The sequence below is a fragment of the Physeter macrocephalus genome, chromosome 5 (assembly GCF_002837175.3).
Source record: "Physeter macrocephalus isolate SW-GA chromosome 5, ASM283717v5, whole genome shotgun sequence".
Lineage (NCBI taxonomy): Eukaryota > Metazoa > Chordata > Mammalia > Artiodactyla > Physeteridae > Physeter > Physeter macrocephalus.
In genome coordinates, this window is record NC_041218.1 from 1576205 (window position 1) to 1593032 (window position 16828).

The 16828-nt window shown below is 53.1% G+C and overlaps 1 protein-coding gene across 2 annotated transcripts; it reads right to left on the reverse strand.

Annotated features, from left to right (window-relative positions):
* Positions 1–1409: 1409 nt before the first annotated feature.
* On the reverse strand, positions 1410–16461 carry NOM1 (nucleolar protein with MIF4G domain 1). Of its 2 annotated transcripts, none has more exons than XM_028489510.2 (11): positions 15463–16461; positions 13801–13925; positions 12897–13092; positions 8683–9006; positions 6982–7092; positions 6095–6262; positions 5389–5510; positions 4451–4583; positions 3856–3987; positions 2019–2128; positions 1410–1705 (listed from the first exon to the last, which is right to left on the reverse strand). In XM_028489510.2, exons 1-11 carry the CDS (start codon positions 16399–16401, stop codon positions 1531–1533), a joined length of 2535 nt encoding a protein of 844 aa, XP_028345311.1. In that variant the 5' UTR covers positions 16402–16461; the 3' UTR covers positions 1410–1530. The 2 variants fall into 2 exon arrangements, with proteins under 2 accessions (XP_028345311.1, XP_028345310.1); XM_028489509.2 differs by having other exon boundaries at positions 13801–13928.
* Between the last annotated feature and the right edge of the window lie 367 nt (positions 16462–16828).

Sequence of the window (16828 nt, forward strand, 5' to 3'; positions counted from 1 at the left end):
AGCTGGCTGTCCCCATCACTCTTTGGGGCACTTTGACTACAGGACCTGTCCCGTCAAACTTAAATGATGGTTCTGAACCCTTCAAGCTGTCCCAGGGCTCAGCTCCACGTGTGGCCCCCAGGAGGCCCCCAGCAAACGTGGACTGCGACCAAGTCCCACCTCTTACTCGGGTCCCCTAAAGAGAGGCTTTGAGCTGACGTAATTCAGAGACACCACAGCCTGAGCACACACACAGTCACACACACAACTGGGAAAGCTGGACTGAATCTTACACACGGGCTGAGAGTCAAGAGCAAATGTCGGGTGCTGAATCCCCGCCACACCAAGCGACGCCTGAAGGGGACGCGCGGCATCCCGCTGTGCCACCTCGGCCGGGATGCCGTCTGTGCCCACAGCTCGGCAGCCTCGTGCCCAGAGCCCTCGGCGACTGACGTCACTGCTGCCCAGGACGCGGGCCCTGGTCACGGTCAACAAGCAGGGCCTTGCCGCCATCCCGTCGGGCTCTTGCCGCTAACCCAGGGGCACCTCACCAGTGAAGTAAACCAACAGAAGCAGTGTCACTGCTTTACAGTAAGGCCTAATTAATTTTTTTTTTCCACAAAAGAGGCAGAAGTGATTTGAATTAGGCTAATTATTTTCATGAAAAGACACTGGAACGTTTTAGACCTCTGAAGAATGCGTTCTGCATTATGAATGCTTTATGAGAATTGTTTATTTTGCAATAATTTAAAACTTAAGGAAAAACTGTAAAAATATACTTCATGTGTATAAACTTCACCCAACAGTGAACATTTTGCTTCATCTGCTTTCTCTCTGTCCATGAGCAGAGGAAGGGAGGGAGAGAGCCGCTCTATCTTAGGTGCATCCTGAACATTCATCCCTCGCAGGCGGTTCTGTCCTGTGCGCGTTTATACCCCAAGAACACCGCTCAGCAGGCGGCACCTGCTGTGTCCAGTGTCCGTCTGGTGACTTCAAAGTTGTTTGGGAAGGTGCATCACACCTGGACTCGATGGGTCTAAGTGACAGACACTTGCGGGGAAGGAAGATGTCCTTTCCCACGTCAGAACTTCAGGTGAGGAACCAGGATCGTCCCCCCGCTGTGCTGCACCCACATCTGCAAGGCTTGAGTCAACTGCTGACTCTTCCAGAACACGTGCCTTCCAAGTACTTGAAATAATCAATCAAACCTCAGGAATGTTTAACTGACCGTTTCTGAACTTTTAACCAATACATAAAAGATAAATAAAAACACCATCCATTTCTTTGTAACTGCACCCTCTAGAGGCTCACTTTGTCTATTAGAAAATTAGGCACTGGCACACCCCCTCCGCAGCATCATCGCTGCCCAGGGCCCACCCCTCCCCCTCCCTCTCCCCCACCTCCTAGAAATATAAATATAGGTAATTTGAAGACGGTTCAAAACACAAATACCGTAAAACCTTGGACCGAAACAGAGTATTTTAAATACGACAGACTGTGCTACAGCCCCACATCGCAGGCGAATGAGCACCCCTCGGCCCCCAGACCCGGCTACGGCCTCAGGGACGCCCTCCCCTGCAGGGCCCCCGCGCACAGCTCGGCTCTCTCCCGCAGCACACTGGCCTCCTCGGAGCCCCCGCGGGCCTGCCCGCCCTTCAGCAGGAAGTGGCTGATGAAGAGCTTCAGGCCCTCCCGCAGCAGGCCCAGCGCGGGGCTGTCGGACACCCTGAGGAGGAAGGGACACGCGTCAGTGACCGGCCGGCCCCGTCTCAGCCCTAGGGACCCCGAAGCGGGGGACGTACCTGGTTTCCATCTGGTCAGAATTCTCAAGTAAGAACTTAATATCCTATCTGTCAGAAATCATTTTCTGTTTGCTATTAGGCAAGCCTCATGTTCCCCAAATTAATGTTCAGGATATTATTAAAATTAAAACTGAAAAGCTACATGTAAGTACAACAAACTTGCTTTTATAAAACAACACAGGTGAAAACAATTTCTCTCCTCTTTTCCACGTTTTATCGAAAGAGCTGGGAACAAACCTTGCAAAAATTAAACCAAGGTCTTCAACTTCCGTTTCCATGAGCAGCATATGTAACACTTTCCGTAAAAAGTGGACTCTGGGTTTGTCCAATTCACTGAATTCAACGACCTAACAGAGTCCAGATAGAAAATAATAAAGTTACACTGTTGAGCCAGCTCTGCAGTGATTTCTGACTCTAGTTTGAGTAAAAAACTACTGCTCCCTTTGCCCCTTAACTAAGGCTATTTCCAGTTTTATAAAACGAACGGCTGTCATTTGACGCGGGGCCCTGTGCACTGCTGCAGGGCGTGCACACCACTGGTGAGAGCAACTCGGCAGGGCTGAGTCAGGTCCAGGGGGCGGATGGGGACCCAGCGATTCAGGAATCTCATTCCTGGAGTTGAAACGTAGATAATCTCCATGCCTTGAAGAAACTATCCCCTAATTAAAACCACACACAGACACAGACACACGTGCGCGCGTGCGCGCGCACACACACACACACACACACACACACACAATTTAGATCCAGAAGAGACTAATTTACACATATAACAATCATAGTATACTTGTACATTGGAATACTATAGAGCAGGAATAAAATCCAAGGACAGAACTGCAGATATCAACATGGATAAATTTCAACCTTATGCCAAGTTAAATAACTGTAAAAGGACCTCAAAAGCCTGGTTAACCACATGCAGACACGGGTGCTGCCTACAGCCAGAGCCCCGTGAGGTATGGAGGGGCCGGGCTGCTTCAAGGAGTCTCCAGGACCTGCCGCATCTGAGGGACACGCCACATCCTGTTCCATTCTGAGCTCAAACTCAAGTGAACCGAAGGCAAGACCGCCCCGCCCCCCCCCCAGCAAGGAGAAGGCACTAGCTCTCCGTGTTGTAAATTCTCCCCAGTTCTGGAACGTGGGATGAGGCTCTGGTCCTCATTTTCAGTACAGTAGCCAAAACCCAAGGGCACATCTCTAAGGAACACGCAGTTAACTCGACAGGCGCTCCGGTGAACAAATACATAAACACAGACAGGAAACTGCAGCCAAGCCTGTCCCAAGGATCAGGAAGCAGAAGGCAAGAGGCCGGGCGCCCAGCCATCCCTGCCCCTCAGCTTCTCTAGCAGTCCATACCCTCAAGACCCCCAGACCCCCAAGGTCCTACTGTCCAGGCCACCCTGACCCGCCTCTCATGTCTAGGCTCTGCTGTCCACCCGGGACCACCTCCAGAGCATCTGCATCTCATCGTCTCCGAGGAGTCAGCGTGGGAACTCGGCGGGGGTGAGGATGCCCTGCTCTAACAGGTGTGCCACAGCCAAGGGCGGGGCGGCAGAAGCACAGCTCCCACATCCCCACTCCTTCCCGACGGAGCCGCAGCCACCGCGGGACTCACGATGGCCTGTACGTGCACTGCAAGTCCCGAGACTCATTCATGGAAAGGAGCAAACAACTGTAAAGGCGCCTCGCGCTACTAGGCAAATTTACACTGCGTGCTCATCTGGCGATTTCCTATGATGGTCTGATAATGAGAGTGTTTTTCAGGTGAGTCAGGATCTAAGGAAATGCATATTCTTAAGGTACCAGGCATACAGAATTACACCTGGCCCCTGAACTCACCTTTGGACTGTGCAGTCCACTTATGTGAGGACTTTTTCACTAAATACACACTGCAGGACCACGCGCTCCAAAGTTGGTTGCATCCTCACATGTGGAACCAGGATACGGAGGCCGACTGTGAAGTTACCCTCGGACTACGACTGTGCAGGGGGCGGTGCCCCTGACCCCCACGTGGCTCAAGGCTCAACCGTACGCTATCATTTTCAGTGCTTCACATCTCGCGCGTTACACACACCTTTAAAATGGAAAGTGGCAGTGACTTTGTCTTCAACAAGTGGGCCACCAGCTGAACCAAATTAGAGAAGTTAGTGGCTGGCAGAGTTTCTAAGTCCCGAAATTTGTCCCATATGCTGAACTGGAATGTCATCTAATATAAAAGAAAGAAAGAAAAAAAAAAGGTAAAATTTAACGAATTATTAGAATAAATCACTAAAAATATAATCCAAAGGTACTGTACTTATTCATTTACTTAAAATATCCTAAAAACCAAGACTTTTTAGAAGCAACTACACTCTCCTGTCCTATTTACAGTAGTTTGAAATAGCTTCACAGTAATTTCTTTCTATTGCAGTATTTTCCCTTAAATGAGCAGAAACATTAGAAAAAGACGGTGCAGCATAAACCAGAGGCACTCGCCGATTAAGCGGGTCGTGACCCCTCATCGGTGACAGGGAAAGGGGGCATGGGGACACGGCTCAGGTTGTGCCCACTCTCTGCACACCGCTCTGGGCCGGGGTGGCCTGACTCAGGGCCCGCATCCCAGGTGGGCCGAGCCAGCCAGAGTGGTTAGAGGAGCGTGCGACACAGGCAGCCTGCCTCCCAGCTGTCACCTGAAAGCTCCTCGCGTAGTCACAGAACTTGCCCGCCAGGAACGCGTAGAAAGGGTTGTACGTTTTCTCTTGAAGACAGCAGTCTACGAGGACGTGAACAATTTCTCTCTCCTGATGATCCTTAAGCCCCAGCCTGTAAGACAGGAAGAGCGAGGACTAAGCCTTCAATTGGCCAAATTTTAACAGCTTTAAGGCAGAAATCTTTCAGAGGAACACATCCTGTCTGGCAGTTTGGTTAAGTGGGCCGAGCACACAGGGTCGGGTAGCAGGACCGGAGCTCCAGGCCCGGCCCCAGCCTCTGGCCTCAGGGTTTCCAACAACGTGGCAGAATGAGGTGACCCCAGGCTCTACAAAGGCCTGTCACTGGTGACCGACCGACAAGAAACAGGGCCTCAGCTGTGGGCCCTTCTTGTTTTTTCTTTTTTCTAAAACGTATGGTCTGGTTTGCACACAGCAGGATCCATCCTTTTAGTGCATAGTGTTGACTCTGGACAAGGATTCCCAGTCCTACAACATTTCCCCTGCATTTCCTTCTGAATTTGAAGCAAATAAAGGAAAATTCATTACTAGACTTTTTAGACGTACTTTGTACACAGATGCTTTTCAATCTCATTACAACTAATTATAGAAGCTGTAACATAATTACAACTAAATTAAACAGGAAGTTTAATTTAGACGTAATCAGAGACAACTTTAACAGGAAGGTTTTAAGCAACTCATGACAAACAATAGCCACCGGGAACTGTCAGGTGGTCACCTGATTTTTTCCAATCAAAACAGATCATAAACTGTCCTAATCTGGAGCTACCAGCAGTCAGTTAGCAGGAGCTGGACTGCAGCCCGTGGCGCGGGGCAGCGGGTGGGAAGGGGCAGGGCCCCGGCCTCCACGACGTGGCACCCAACTCAACAACAGAGCAGAGGCTCACACACAGGCTTACTTCAGGAGCTTCTCGAATGCATCCAGAAAGTCTTCACTAGTCATAACTGTACAAAATATGTTTCTCCTGATGTCGGTGTTCATTCTCTGCTTTCGGGCGAGCTCCAGTATCTTCGAGCTAACCTGGAAAGAGGGACGACCGGGCGTAGATCATACAGACGTTTCAGTGAAAGTTGTTCTTTGGTTTAGCGTAGTTACTAAGTTTCTAAGAAGTAATATGTGTAATTCTGTGGCTTGACCCAAGGCTAACTGTAAGGTATGTGTAAATACATGTATGTAAACGCGAAACCTTTATTCTTGAGCAAACCCCCCCGCACCCCCACAAAGGAAAACCAGCAAGAGGCAAAGCAAGCCCGCGAAGAGAAAACCGCTTGATCTGGGAGGCTTCGCGGGAGCAGTGGGTCTGCCAGTCCAAGTACCAGTGGAATGAAGGCGAGGTAAGCACTGCGGCCGGGGGGGAGGGGGCCAGGACGGCCCGGAGGGCGGGAGGCCAGGATGACGGAGTGATCGTCCTGCATTCCCCTCACTCCACTCAACGTTTAAGTCCCTTTCCTAACATTTTGAGACGTTCAAAGGAAATAACAGAAATGGAATTAAATGATATCACAAAGCAGTAGCCATTTCTATAAGGTCTTCAAATAAACCGAGGGAAAGCTGCGTGGGGCCACCGGTCACACGCCTGGCGGTGGCGAGAACGCGCCGCGTACCGTCCCCGTGAGCTGCTCCCGCGGGGTCTTCTGCTGAGCGCTGTCGATCATCGGGGCGCCACTCCACGCCGACCCCACGATCCACCAGCGGCCGGTCCGCTCGGCGTTCAGGATGCTGTCCCAGGAGACGCGGAGCTGAGTCTCTGTCCCTGAGCCAGCGCCTCGCAGCTGATTGAGAAAACGGCGGCCAGTGGAGGCCGCGGCAGCTCAGAGCCTGGGGAACAGCGACCCTGGCTCTTCCCAGCTCGGATAACAGCGTTTCTGGTGCGTGAAAGCTGCGATGGGTCACTGACAGCTGGGACAGTTAACCGGTTAGGAATAATGCCAAAGTTCGAGGTAAACTCTCAGTGTATGTGTTTGGGCTTTGTGGGTCTATCACCCAAAACACTTGTCTTACAACAGCTGTCATGGGGCAGGGGTGGGGAGAGAGGTTCAGACTCGGGCAGGAGGCGCGCCCCAAGGGCCGGCAGTGAGGACTCCACCAGCAGGGGCCTGGGACCTGCCGGAGGAGGCCACTCTGGGTCTGACTGGTGTCCGGGCCGAAGGACTCACCCGGGGGCCCCACGCTGAGAAGCTCTGGGGAGCTTAAACAGACGAGCTCCCACTCCCCAGGCTGGCCTCCCTGGTCCTGGTGGGACCCCGGCCCAGGCCCTGTTCCAAAGTGATCAGAGGTCCTCCCACGATTCTCCGGCGCGGCCGAGGGTTCAGTGTGGGGTGCGCGCAGCTCACAGTGTGGGTCACCCCACAGAAACGTGCCATTGCCTTTCACGTCTGGGAACCCCCGCTAACCGGGAGGGCACCTGACCTGTGGCCCCACCGCCCTCCGGAACTTCACGGGGGTTGGCGCAGAGCCAGCGGCGCAGGCGGCCGGGAAGGAGGGTGCCTACCAGGGCTCTCTGCAGCTTCCGCAGCCTCTCCAGGGGCTCGGGGTCGTAGCCCGGGATCTTCCGCACGTCGTTGTTTTTCAGGGCCAGCAGCGTCTCCAGCATGAAGCGAACCTGGAGACAGACGGGAAAAGCCATTGTCTCAAATGCCGGGAACCAACGACGCTTCACCGTGGGGAGAAAGACACCGCCGCCGAGGACGGGGCAGGGGCGCCTCTGGGAGAGGCCCACCAACCTCAGCAGCCGCCCAGGGCTCCCCGGCCGAGAAGAGAAATCCCTCCCCGGCCCCACGGGCCAAGAACATGCCCAGGCCGCGCGCCCTTCCACCCCCACCAGCCCCCGTCTCAGTCGCCCTCCTTCCCCACCACGTCTGCAACCTCTTCCCACTCCTGGCCTTTTTGCTTTTCTAACTTTTAAACTGGAAATGACATCGTACTTAGAGAAGACTTTCAAGAACAGCACAAAGACTTCCCACAGACCCTGTCTGAGATTCCCCCCAACGTTCACTTCAGCTGAGACATAACTCACATGCCAAGCATCCACTGAGCACACTCGGGGCTGTGCAGCCGTCACCACGATCAGTTTTAGGACGTTTCCATCAGCGCTCAAGGACTCCAAACCCACCCAGTCACTCCCCAGCCCAGCTCCTCCAGCTTCAGGCCAGCCCGAGCCAAATGCCTGTGTCTGCCGTGTCTGTTTTAAATGTGAGCCGAGCATTCAACACAGGGACAGGGTCTTCGCTGGGACCCGCCCCTCGATCCTCCTCTCCCACCTGGAGCCGCCCCCGCCCCCTTACACAGCAACTCCACCACCACCTCCGCGGCCCCCAGGACCCTCAGGGAGCTCGGCCTACACCTCCCTCCTCACAGCTAGCCCGAGCCCTCACCTCAGCATTTCAACAATGGGCCAGTCTTCCTGTCCAGTCTGTGTCTCCTGAACAAACTACCGCCCACCTGCAGGCCCAAGCTGGTACCTGGGGTGACTTCTGACCCCTCCGTCTCTCCCCTTCCCCCCACCAAGTCTGGCCACTTCTACATCCTAAACCCACGTCCACTGCAACTCTGCTGATCATCGCCCCAACCCCCGAGGTGGCTTCTCTCTCTTTCCTACCTTGTAGCCAAAGTGACCTCAGCATGAAAACCCGCCCAGAGCCCTTCACGAGCCTCTGGGATAAAATCCTAGTTCCCTGTCAGGTTTACGAGGCCCCGAGGCCGGCCCTGCCCTGCGCCCTGATGCCTCCCCACAGGGACGCTTTCCTTTTTCCTCAAATGAGCCCTCGCCCCGCCCAGAGGTTCCCATGGCTCTCCCGTGCCCCTCAGTCTGCAGACCAGCAAACGAGGTAGCCACCATGAGCCCCACTTTCCACACGGGGAAACCGAGGCCTGGAAGCCTTGGTCCCTTCGCTGCCGAGTGGAAGAGCGAGAAGGCCGAGCGGGCTAACCCCCTCGCCCCTCGCCCCAGGCCTTCCCAGTACATCTCTTCTGAATGGCTGAATGTTAAACAGATCGATTCTTAAATTCACAACAGTAAAGACACAAGGTTCGCTCACACCCTGAAGATGAAGCCACAAAACCAGATGAGGCAGAAGATAACAGGGATCGTTAGGAGACGAAACGCAGTATCTACCCCAGATACTCATGTTTAGGTTCTGGTCAGTGTGAGCGTTTAGGCAGTTAGGAAGCAGGTCAGGTGACGCACTCATACCCTGGTCTGGTCCCGGAACTTGCCGCCTGCCCCGCTGGCTTTGGCCTGGGCCTCAGTGATCAGTTCCTTAAGCGACAAAGCATCATCTTTTCTCAAGGAAAAGCCCACATTTCTCAGCATTAACAGGATCAGTTCGATATCTTTTTCTGTGAAAGTTCCAATAAGTTTTCTCAAAATGTCAAAGATGAGGAGAGACTGCACCACGTGGAAGTTATATAAATGGGCGATGATGGCGAACAGGTTGTCACACTCTTTCCCGTCACATCCGCTTTTATAGACGTCAGCAAACTTCCTCACCACAGCCTCCAAAAAGTGCGCACCGACCTGGATGAACAGAAAAAGCATTACTGCAAACGTGTAAGAATCAAGTTAGCAAGTCATTCTCAGGGGTCCTTCTTCTTTTAACTTCAACGCATGTTGAAAGAACTAGTAATTTTAAAATGAACACATAAAATGTACATGCGGCAGGATACGAACTCCAGCAGGGCAAAACCTCTAAAAACACAAGCCTGAGCGCCCAGTGCTTTACAGAGGCAAACACCACACCACACACTACGCAGAGCAGGGTGCCCAGCACACACCTTCCCTCGAAGGGCACCTTCTTGTCCTTAAAATCAACGAGGTGCTGTTTCTGGCCAGCAGCCGTTCTGGTTCCTTGGAAAAATGAAATCATTAAGGATGTTAAGGACACATCCGTATCTCTAAAAATGCACTACTATCTAACACAGCTCACTTCTCCAGCTTGGTTGGGCCTGGAGGGAGAAGACGGGAGTAGGCGCCTGGCGGTGGCGGAGCGATGGCGAAGTGATGGCGACTCTCCAGCTGAGACACGGGAACGCGGATCACCGCAGCCGTGCTGGACCCTTGAAGGCGGACCGGGCCCAAGAGTCACCCAGCGACAGAACTAGAGGGTGTGGCCACTCGCTGGATGGGAAAGACCAACCTTCTGCGTAACGGCAGCTGGCCAAGCTTCCGGCGGGCCGGTTCATCCGTGAGCGGGAGCAGAGGTGCGGGTTGGGAAGGCCATCTTAACCTGTGGGCTCCCCGCCGCCCGGCGGTTAGCGCCCTGCGCTCCCAACGCGGGTGGGCGCGAATTCAAGCCCTGGTCGGGGAGCTGAGAGCCCACAAGACACGAGGTTGGAAAAAAACAAAGCCTTATAAAGCCTGAACCGTAGGACACCTGGGCAGGGCTGCTTATAGAAGCAGGAGTGGTAGTTAAAATCCCAGGTGAGGATGAGATCAACCGGACAGGCTGTCGCAGGAAAATATACACATGTCACTGCCAAATCGCAACAAAATACAGGCTAGAGGAGTCCAGAGAAAGGCACCAGATCGGCAGGAGGAAAGAGTGACTTCGCAGAGGCAGCTCTGACAGACTGGATGTGTTCTTTAGTTTCTGAAGACCTGAGAATAAACAACTTTAATCTATTAACTCCCAAATCAAGCCTCTTCTCTAAAGATAAACCTGAAGAATACACTCTCCTATCATGACCACTATGTTACATTCAAATCCAACTTTAAAAAAGAAATTAGAATTCTGCGGACATCAAGAAAAATTCAGGTATAAAATATACTCAGGTATGTTTTCAATCACACAAATGGAATTATTTAATCATATCAAAATCCGTCAAAATTATAGATTCCATTTAATGTCTTCAAAATAAAATATAACAGTAAAGCATTTAAAAATAGGAATAACATTCACATTGCTAAAGTAATTTAAGCAAATAAATTAATTCTGATTTGGGGATTTTAACACAAATCTGCAGAGACCGGAGTTTTGATTTTTCAACGACTCAGAAGCAATTCAGTAACTGACACCGTGGCTTTGTAACTCACGTTCCTCTTTGCATGGATTCCTGTGAGGATGCTTTTCTCATCACAGGACTGAGAGAAGTTCAGTGGAACCAGAGTTTGGACAGCTCAGCCTCCTCTGGCACCAGTTTTAGTGGCTGTCGCTAGCTGAAGTCCCCTCGCGACTTGCCCTGGAATGACCACTTCAGCTGTCCCTCACGCTGTCAGTGAAGGTTTAAGTGAGAAATGGGACCAATAATCTCGCATTTTCAAATGCAGGGGATTCCTGATATTGTGTAGGCGGGCAGGGTCTACAGCCTTTCCTGTAACTCAATGAAATGCTGTCTGTACTGAAACCGTTTTGATTGTCAAGTACTCCGGGATGGTCCAGGAGGACTGGGGGTGCACTAGGACAGCCTATAATGGCACTGAATGAATCGTGGCCGTCACAGGGCACTAGGACGGGATCCACTGATTCCATTACGCCTTGTAATGAAGAGAAGGGACTCACAGCCCTTAGAAATCAAACAATTACGCCAGAAGAGCAATTCCCTAAACAGCTGGTGCAGAGTAGCTGAGGCGAGTTTGCTGTTCAGAGGTCTCGGGGCCCACGCCCCCTCCTCTGTCCTCGTCTCCCTGTGCCCAGGAGGTCCCAGAGTTGCCATCTTTCAAAGTTCTCACTGGGACTTCCCTGGTGGTCCAGTGGTTAAGAACCTGCCTTCCAATGGAGGGGATGTGCGTTCAATCCCTGGTCGGGGAACTAAGATCCCATGTGCCGTGGGGCAAGTTAGCCCGTGCTCTAGAGCTCCTGCGCCACAACTAGAGAAGCCCGCGCGCTGCAGTGAAGATCCCACGTGCTGTGACTAAGACCCGACCCAGCCAAATAAATAAATAAAAATAAATTTCAATAAAATTTTGACAGAAAGTCCTTACAATATGACCTCGGCTAGAGGAGAAAAGTGCGGCTCAGAGATTTCTCTAGGGAGGGTGACGGAGCCTGCAGTGGGAGGAAAGGCGGAACTCCAACCATGCAGAGGCTCACAAGCACTAACTTGAACGAGCACTTCCTACAGGCCAGGCTGCTGCACACACTCCCAGCCGTGAAACCGGCAGACCAAGCCTCCAGGGGAGGGTGGGCAGGCAGGTCACCAGGTGGCTGGTCTCCCCGCCCAGCACTGCCCTCACTGCTGAGCCTCTAGCAGATAGAAGGAGAAGGCCTTCTGGAAAGTTTGTGCTCTTTAAAGTAAGCCCCGGACAGGCCCCCTCTGTAAGACCCCAAATGGTTTTCAAGACCATAATTGTGAGCAAGTCCTAGAAAAGTGGGAGGAGTGTGCAGAACGCAGCGGCAGAGGGGAGGCAAGGCCCCGGGAACCGTCCACAGCCCGCGATCCGGGGGACAGCATGGCCTTCAGGGGCTTTGCTGCGTTTGCAAAGTGGGGCTAAATAAATACCTGCCCCACTCATCCTGCTGGGAGTCCCGAGGACTCACCCCAGGGGATCAGACTTGCAGTGACACTTTGCTGCCGAGGCCTGTCCTTGGCAGGAGGGCGATCAGAAGGCAGAGAAGCTCAACACCACCACTAAAAGATACCGTCCCACGCAAAGGTCCTAAGGGATCGTCAAGGCCTCTGGTCAATATAAAGGTCATCTGGAAAATTACACCTCGTTGGCCTACTCACTCACTCATGTGTCTACCTTAGTGTAAAGTCCTGTAACCAGACCGATTTCCCTCGACAACCCTGCAAGCAGCCACACGGGAGGGCGTGGATGCTGATCAGGAAGGTTATGATCTCACTGTGGGAGGAGACAGAAGAGGACCCGGGACGAGGTGGGCCTCCCTGATGCCAACACAAGGGTCACAGACCAAGGACCAAGAACACGGGGCAGGTCAGATGGCACGGGGATGCTGTTTCCCCAGCAGCACCTACTGGGTACCAGGCACCGCACAGGAGACGCTTTAGACACGCTGTCCACTGAATCCTGACCAAGGCCCCACTTCACAGACACGAGCAGGTCTGTGGGTGGGCAGGTCTGTGGCCCACCCAGGGGCACTGAGGCTCCAAGCCCAGGCACTGTCACGTGTCCCCTCGCTTCATGCCCAGTTTTACCTCACATTCCGGTGGCCTCTCGCCCAACACAAAGCCCTGTGCTCTGAACACCTGAAACAGTCACTGTTACCGTGGGGAATACAGAGAAGAGGAAGGGAAGTCCACGATGTCAGTCCAGAGGGACAGAACTAACAGACAATAAGGCCGTGTCAGAAGGGACCAAGCGCAAAAGCAGAAGTTGGCCAGCATCACGTAGCTGCCGAGTGTGGTGTAGGATGACACAATACAGACAAGGTGGCCTTGAGCCGTGTCAGCTGATCACTGACACAAGCAGCACTTGGACAGCTAATGGCTGGAGAGAGGCAGCCCTACCTCGATGCCAACTGTGCAGTGAAGAATGCTGACCAGGAGGACATGCTCCATCACCAGCCTGGCGGGCATGGCCGCGTCCGGGGCGCAGGCACTCAGGAGGACGCCCGTCAGAGTGTCATTCATGTCCTTCCTGCTGTGGCCCATGTACAGCTCCTCCAGCTGGCCACTGATGGAGGCCACGTTCGGCTCACTCAGCCTGCAGACAGTTGGAAAGACAGAGTGACAGTGCTGTTTCAAATAAAGAACTGTTTTTTTAGTTCAATTAAAAAAAATTGATAAAGGTATTAATACTTCCAATAGATCCTCTTTTGTGTATGTATTTGACCCACGAACAATTCTTATCCTGTCCCATTAATCCAGTATATATGTACATAACACGGAATCTTCTGGAATCTTCAAATAACATTAACTGCTGTCCTTCCAGCTGAAATGCGGCCACAGTAAGGCACATGAAGGATTCCCTTCAAAACCACAGAGACTGTGATGAGGATATTCCACTGATATCCTTACCCGATCTCCCCCGGCAGAGGGAGGGAACCATCGTTAGCACATCCGTATGTACTGCTGGAAAAAATCCCAACTTTTCCATTTTCTGCTGGCACAAAAATCTTTTATTTCCTAACATGGAGATAAGGGCTGTACTGGGTGGGGATGGGAGGATGTATATGCACTGCAGCTGCGCTAACTCTGAACATCAAATGGCATGTTCGGTAAAATTCCAGGATGCACCAAGAAGAGTGTAAATTCCAGGATGCACCAAGAAGAGTGTTTTAACTAAAAAGAAATTTAAAAAAGAAAAAAAAAAAAGGCAATGCAGGCTTTGGTTTAATTCCCAGAACCATTCCTGTGTTTTTAGAAAAGAGACAATCTCTTGAAGTGACACAATACACTGTCTCGAGGTTACCTGTTAATCAGACCTTTGACCTGTTTCTTGAGCCTCTCTAGTTCTTCCTTTTTCTGGCCATCCACTGTCTCCTCTTCTCGCCTCACGTGAGGTGGGATGTACCTTCCACCCTTTTCACAAAGACTCTGCTTGAAAGGACAGAAATAAATTACAAAAAAATGTACATTGACTACACCCCACCTTTCCCCTTGCTACACTCACACTTAGATATTAAATTCCCAAGAACTGGGAGAGGCTGTCACTACTGAGTGCTGCTGCTTCATGAACGTCAGCTATTTGGCGAGTGCCCGCTCTAGTCCTGGACACGCACGCCATGGTCAGGACGATGGACGTCACTATGTACATTAACATCAACACTACGTTTCATCACCTTACTTTTCCCTCTGTAACTCTTCGGACCTGGCTGCCCCCCCCCACCGTCTACCCGACAGAGCCCTGTATTCTACACTTCTGCCAGCCTCAGTTCACAGTAGGCACGGCAACACACAAACACCTAAATTAAATGCATCACCAGTTTTGGAGAAAAAGCGGTCCAAAGTAATTTCAAACCGTCAAAACCAATATCTAAATTTACATGATAAAATCAAAATCAACCCACTGCTCACTATTTCCTAGATTTTCAACTGAGAGGATTACAAGTCATTACCACCGACCAGCACTCCCGGACAAGCCTTTAGGAGACAGACATTTGTAAGGCATGATCCTTGCTGTCAGGCTTTAAGCTTAGCTGGAGAAAGCACATTTTCATACACAGAAACTTAATCTTGAGACACCCGTTAGTATCTCAATTACACCTCCACAGGCTGTGAAAGAGACTTGGGAATAGTCAAAACTTAAAGTGCTAAGAGAGGAAATGATAGCACTTGGGCACTGCTCACAGAGTGCCAGGTGCTAAGGCACCAAGGACAGAAATGAAAGACGCTTCATATCCTTCAGGAGGGGAAAAGATTCCCAAAGATGTTTGACCTTAACAGATAAACACAAACAGTGAGAAATCGAGGAAAGGTCTTGCAGACAGAAGAAATAATATACTCAGAGGCAGAAGGGTGAAATGGTGAGAAGCGGAGAAGGAAACACAAGCCATGCCATACGGCCGCCTTCAAGGTGCGCGTGGAGGTGAAGCTGTTTTTAGAGGCGAAGCTGTTTTTAGAGGCAAGGGGTCAGCGTGTGAGGCCTTGTCTGCTCTGCTGTGGGTTCTAAACCCGGTCGTCAGTGTGAGACTTTATCCAAGGGAGTCTCGTTGATCGGCTCTGTGTTTTAGAAGGATCCACTCCAGGAGCAGCTGGACAGAAAAAGGACTAGGTGTGGGCAGAGGTGACTCAGGGGTGTTGCAGGAGTCCCCAGGGTACACGGGAGGTGGGAACAAAGCTTGGGGGAGGGGAGTCAAAGTCAGGTTTGGAGACTGAGGCAGTAAACCGAGTGAGGATGTGGCCTTAGGACAACGGTGGGAACGGCCGGTAAGTCCCTGGGATAGAAAGGTCTCGAGGGATGTTTTCTCCCTGTCTCTTTATTGTGGACATTTAAATAACCCGACAGACCCACACTCAGCTCAAACAATTATCAATACATCAACTGTGTCACTTCTGTCCCAAGCTCTCTCTGCCCCCCACCCGTTATTTTGAAGGAAATCCCAGAGGACTCAGATTGTTCACAATCTAATACCTTATCGTTTGCGTCAACATCCTCCGAGGAATTTTCACTCCTCTCTTCATCTTCGGCAAAACGGACTCCCTTTTTCCTCCCTTTTTCCTTCGCTCTCCCTTCTGCTCCTCCGGCTTCCAGCTGTCCCCCTCCTACACCCTGCTGGCCCTCCTCCTCGCTCTGCGCTCCCGCGTCTGCTTCCCGCTCGCCTTCGGCTTCCGCATCTTGCTCCTCCCGTTCGTCCTCGGTGTCACTTTCGGGGAGTGTCTGTCCCGCATCCTCCTCCTCCTCCTCCTCACTGCTGTTTTCATACCAGCCGCTACTTTTCCCAGAGTCCAGGGCTCCCAGGACGTAGTCAAGCCCATCGCGGGCAAAGCTAAGAGGCACGGAGCTTCCGTCGCCCTTCTTTCTGCGCTTGTTCAAGCCGAGACACCGCTCCAGCTTTCGGATCTCTCGGTCCTCCTCCTCGTTGGCCGCCAGAAGTGCCCGTTTCCGGGCAGCGGCGGCGGCTGCGGGGGCCTTGGTCCTGCCCAGGGGACCCCTGGCCTGGGCCTGGCCGGCCTTGGCCGGAACCGGGGGAGGTCGCAGCTCCTCGGACGGCCGCGAGGCCCGCCGTGGGGACGGCTGGCCGTCCTCCTCCTGCGTCGCCTCCGCCCGGGGGCCGCTCGCTCCCCCGGCTCCGCCGCCGCCCGGGCCGTGCACGGGGCCGGCCGTCCTCTGGAGCCGGCGCGCCTTCCTCAGGTGCCGCTTCTCCTTCCTCAGCTCCCTGCGGCTTTTCCTCCCGCCAGGGCGCACGCGTCCCTGAGCCCGGGGCCCCTCAAGGCCGCCGGGGGTCTCGCCCTCCGAGGTCGCCTGCACGAACTCCTCCACTGCTAGCTTTAGTCGCTTCAGGGCCGCCTCCCCGCCGCCCCCAGGCCCGCGGCGCGGCCCCCGCCCGGCTCGGCGCTTCCCGCGGGCCATGTGCCCCGAGCAGCCACTCGGAAACAGGGTTGCAGCTCTCGTAGACGCCGCCACTTTCCGGGACGCGCCGACGCGCGACTTCCGGTCGGGGCGAGACTTCCGGCCGGAGAGTGGCGCGCTGTGCGGGGCGTGGCGGCGCCCCCTGCTGGCGGGAGGGCGGCAGCGCAGGGAGCCGCACGGCAGCAAATGGTGCCTGCTCTTAAAAGGCTGTAAACTTTAACTTCCGAATGAGCACGAATACATTCTCGTTTAAAAACGAAAACTTTAGAGATTATGGTAAAGAAGGCTCCTAACGACGTTCCACAGTAGTAACCGCGCTTACGGGGTAGGGGTAGGGGTGGGGGTGGATCCTTGCGGACGCGTGTGCGGGTGGAGCGCGGGTGGAGCCATGGGAGCCACGCGGTGTGTTGCTGCGTGTTGCTCGCGG

Coding starts and splice junctions, on each gene's coding strand:
- NOM1 (XM_028489509.2), bottom strand. CDS start 16,401: ATGGCCCGCGGGAAGCGCCGAGCCGGGCGGGGGCCGCGCCGCGGGCCT. Junction 5,511..6,094: donor GGGAGCAGCTCACGGGGACG/GTACGCGGCGCG, acceptor CCCTCTTTCCAG/GTTAGCTCGAAGATACTGGA. Junction 2,129..3,855: donor TGCCACTTTCCATTTTAAAG/GTGTGTGTAACG, acceptor GGACTCTGTTAG/GTCGTTGAATTCAGTGAATT.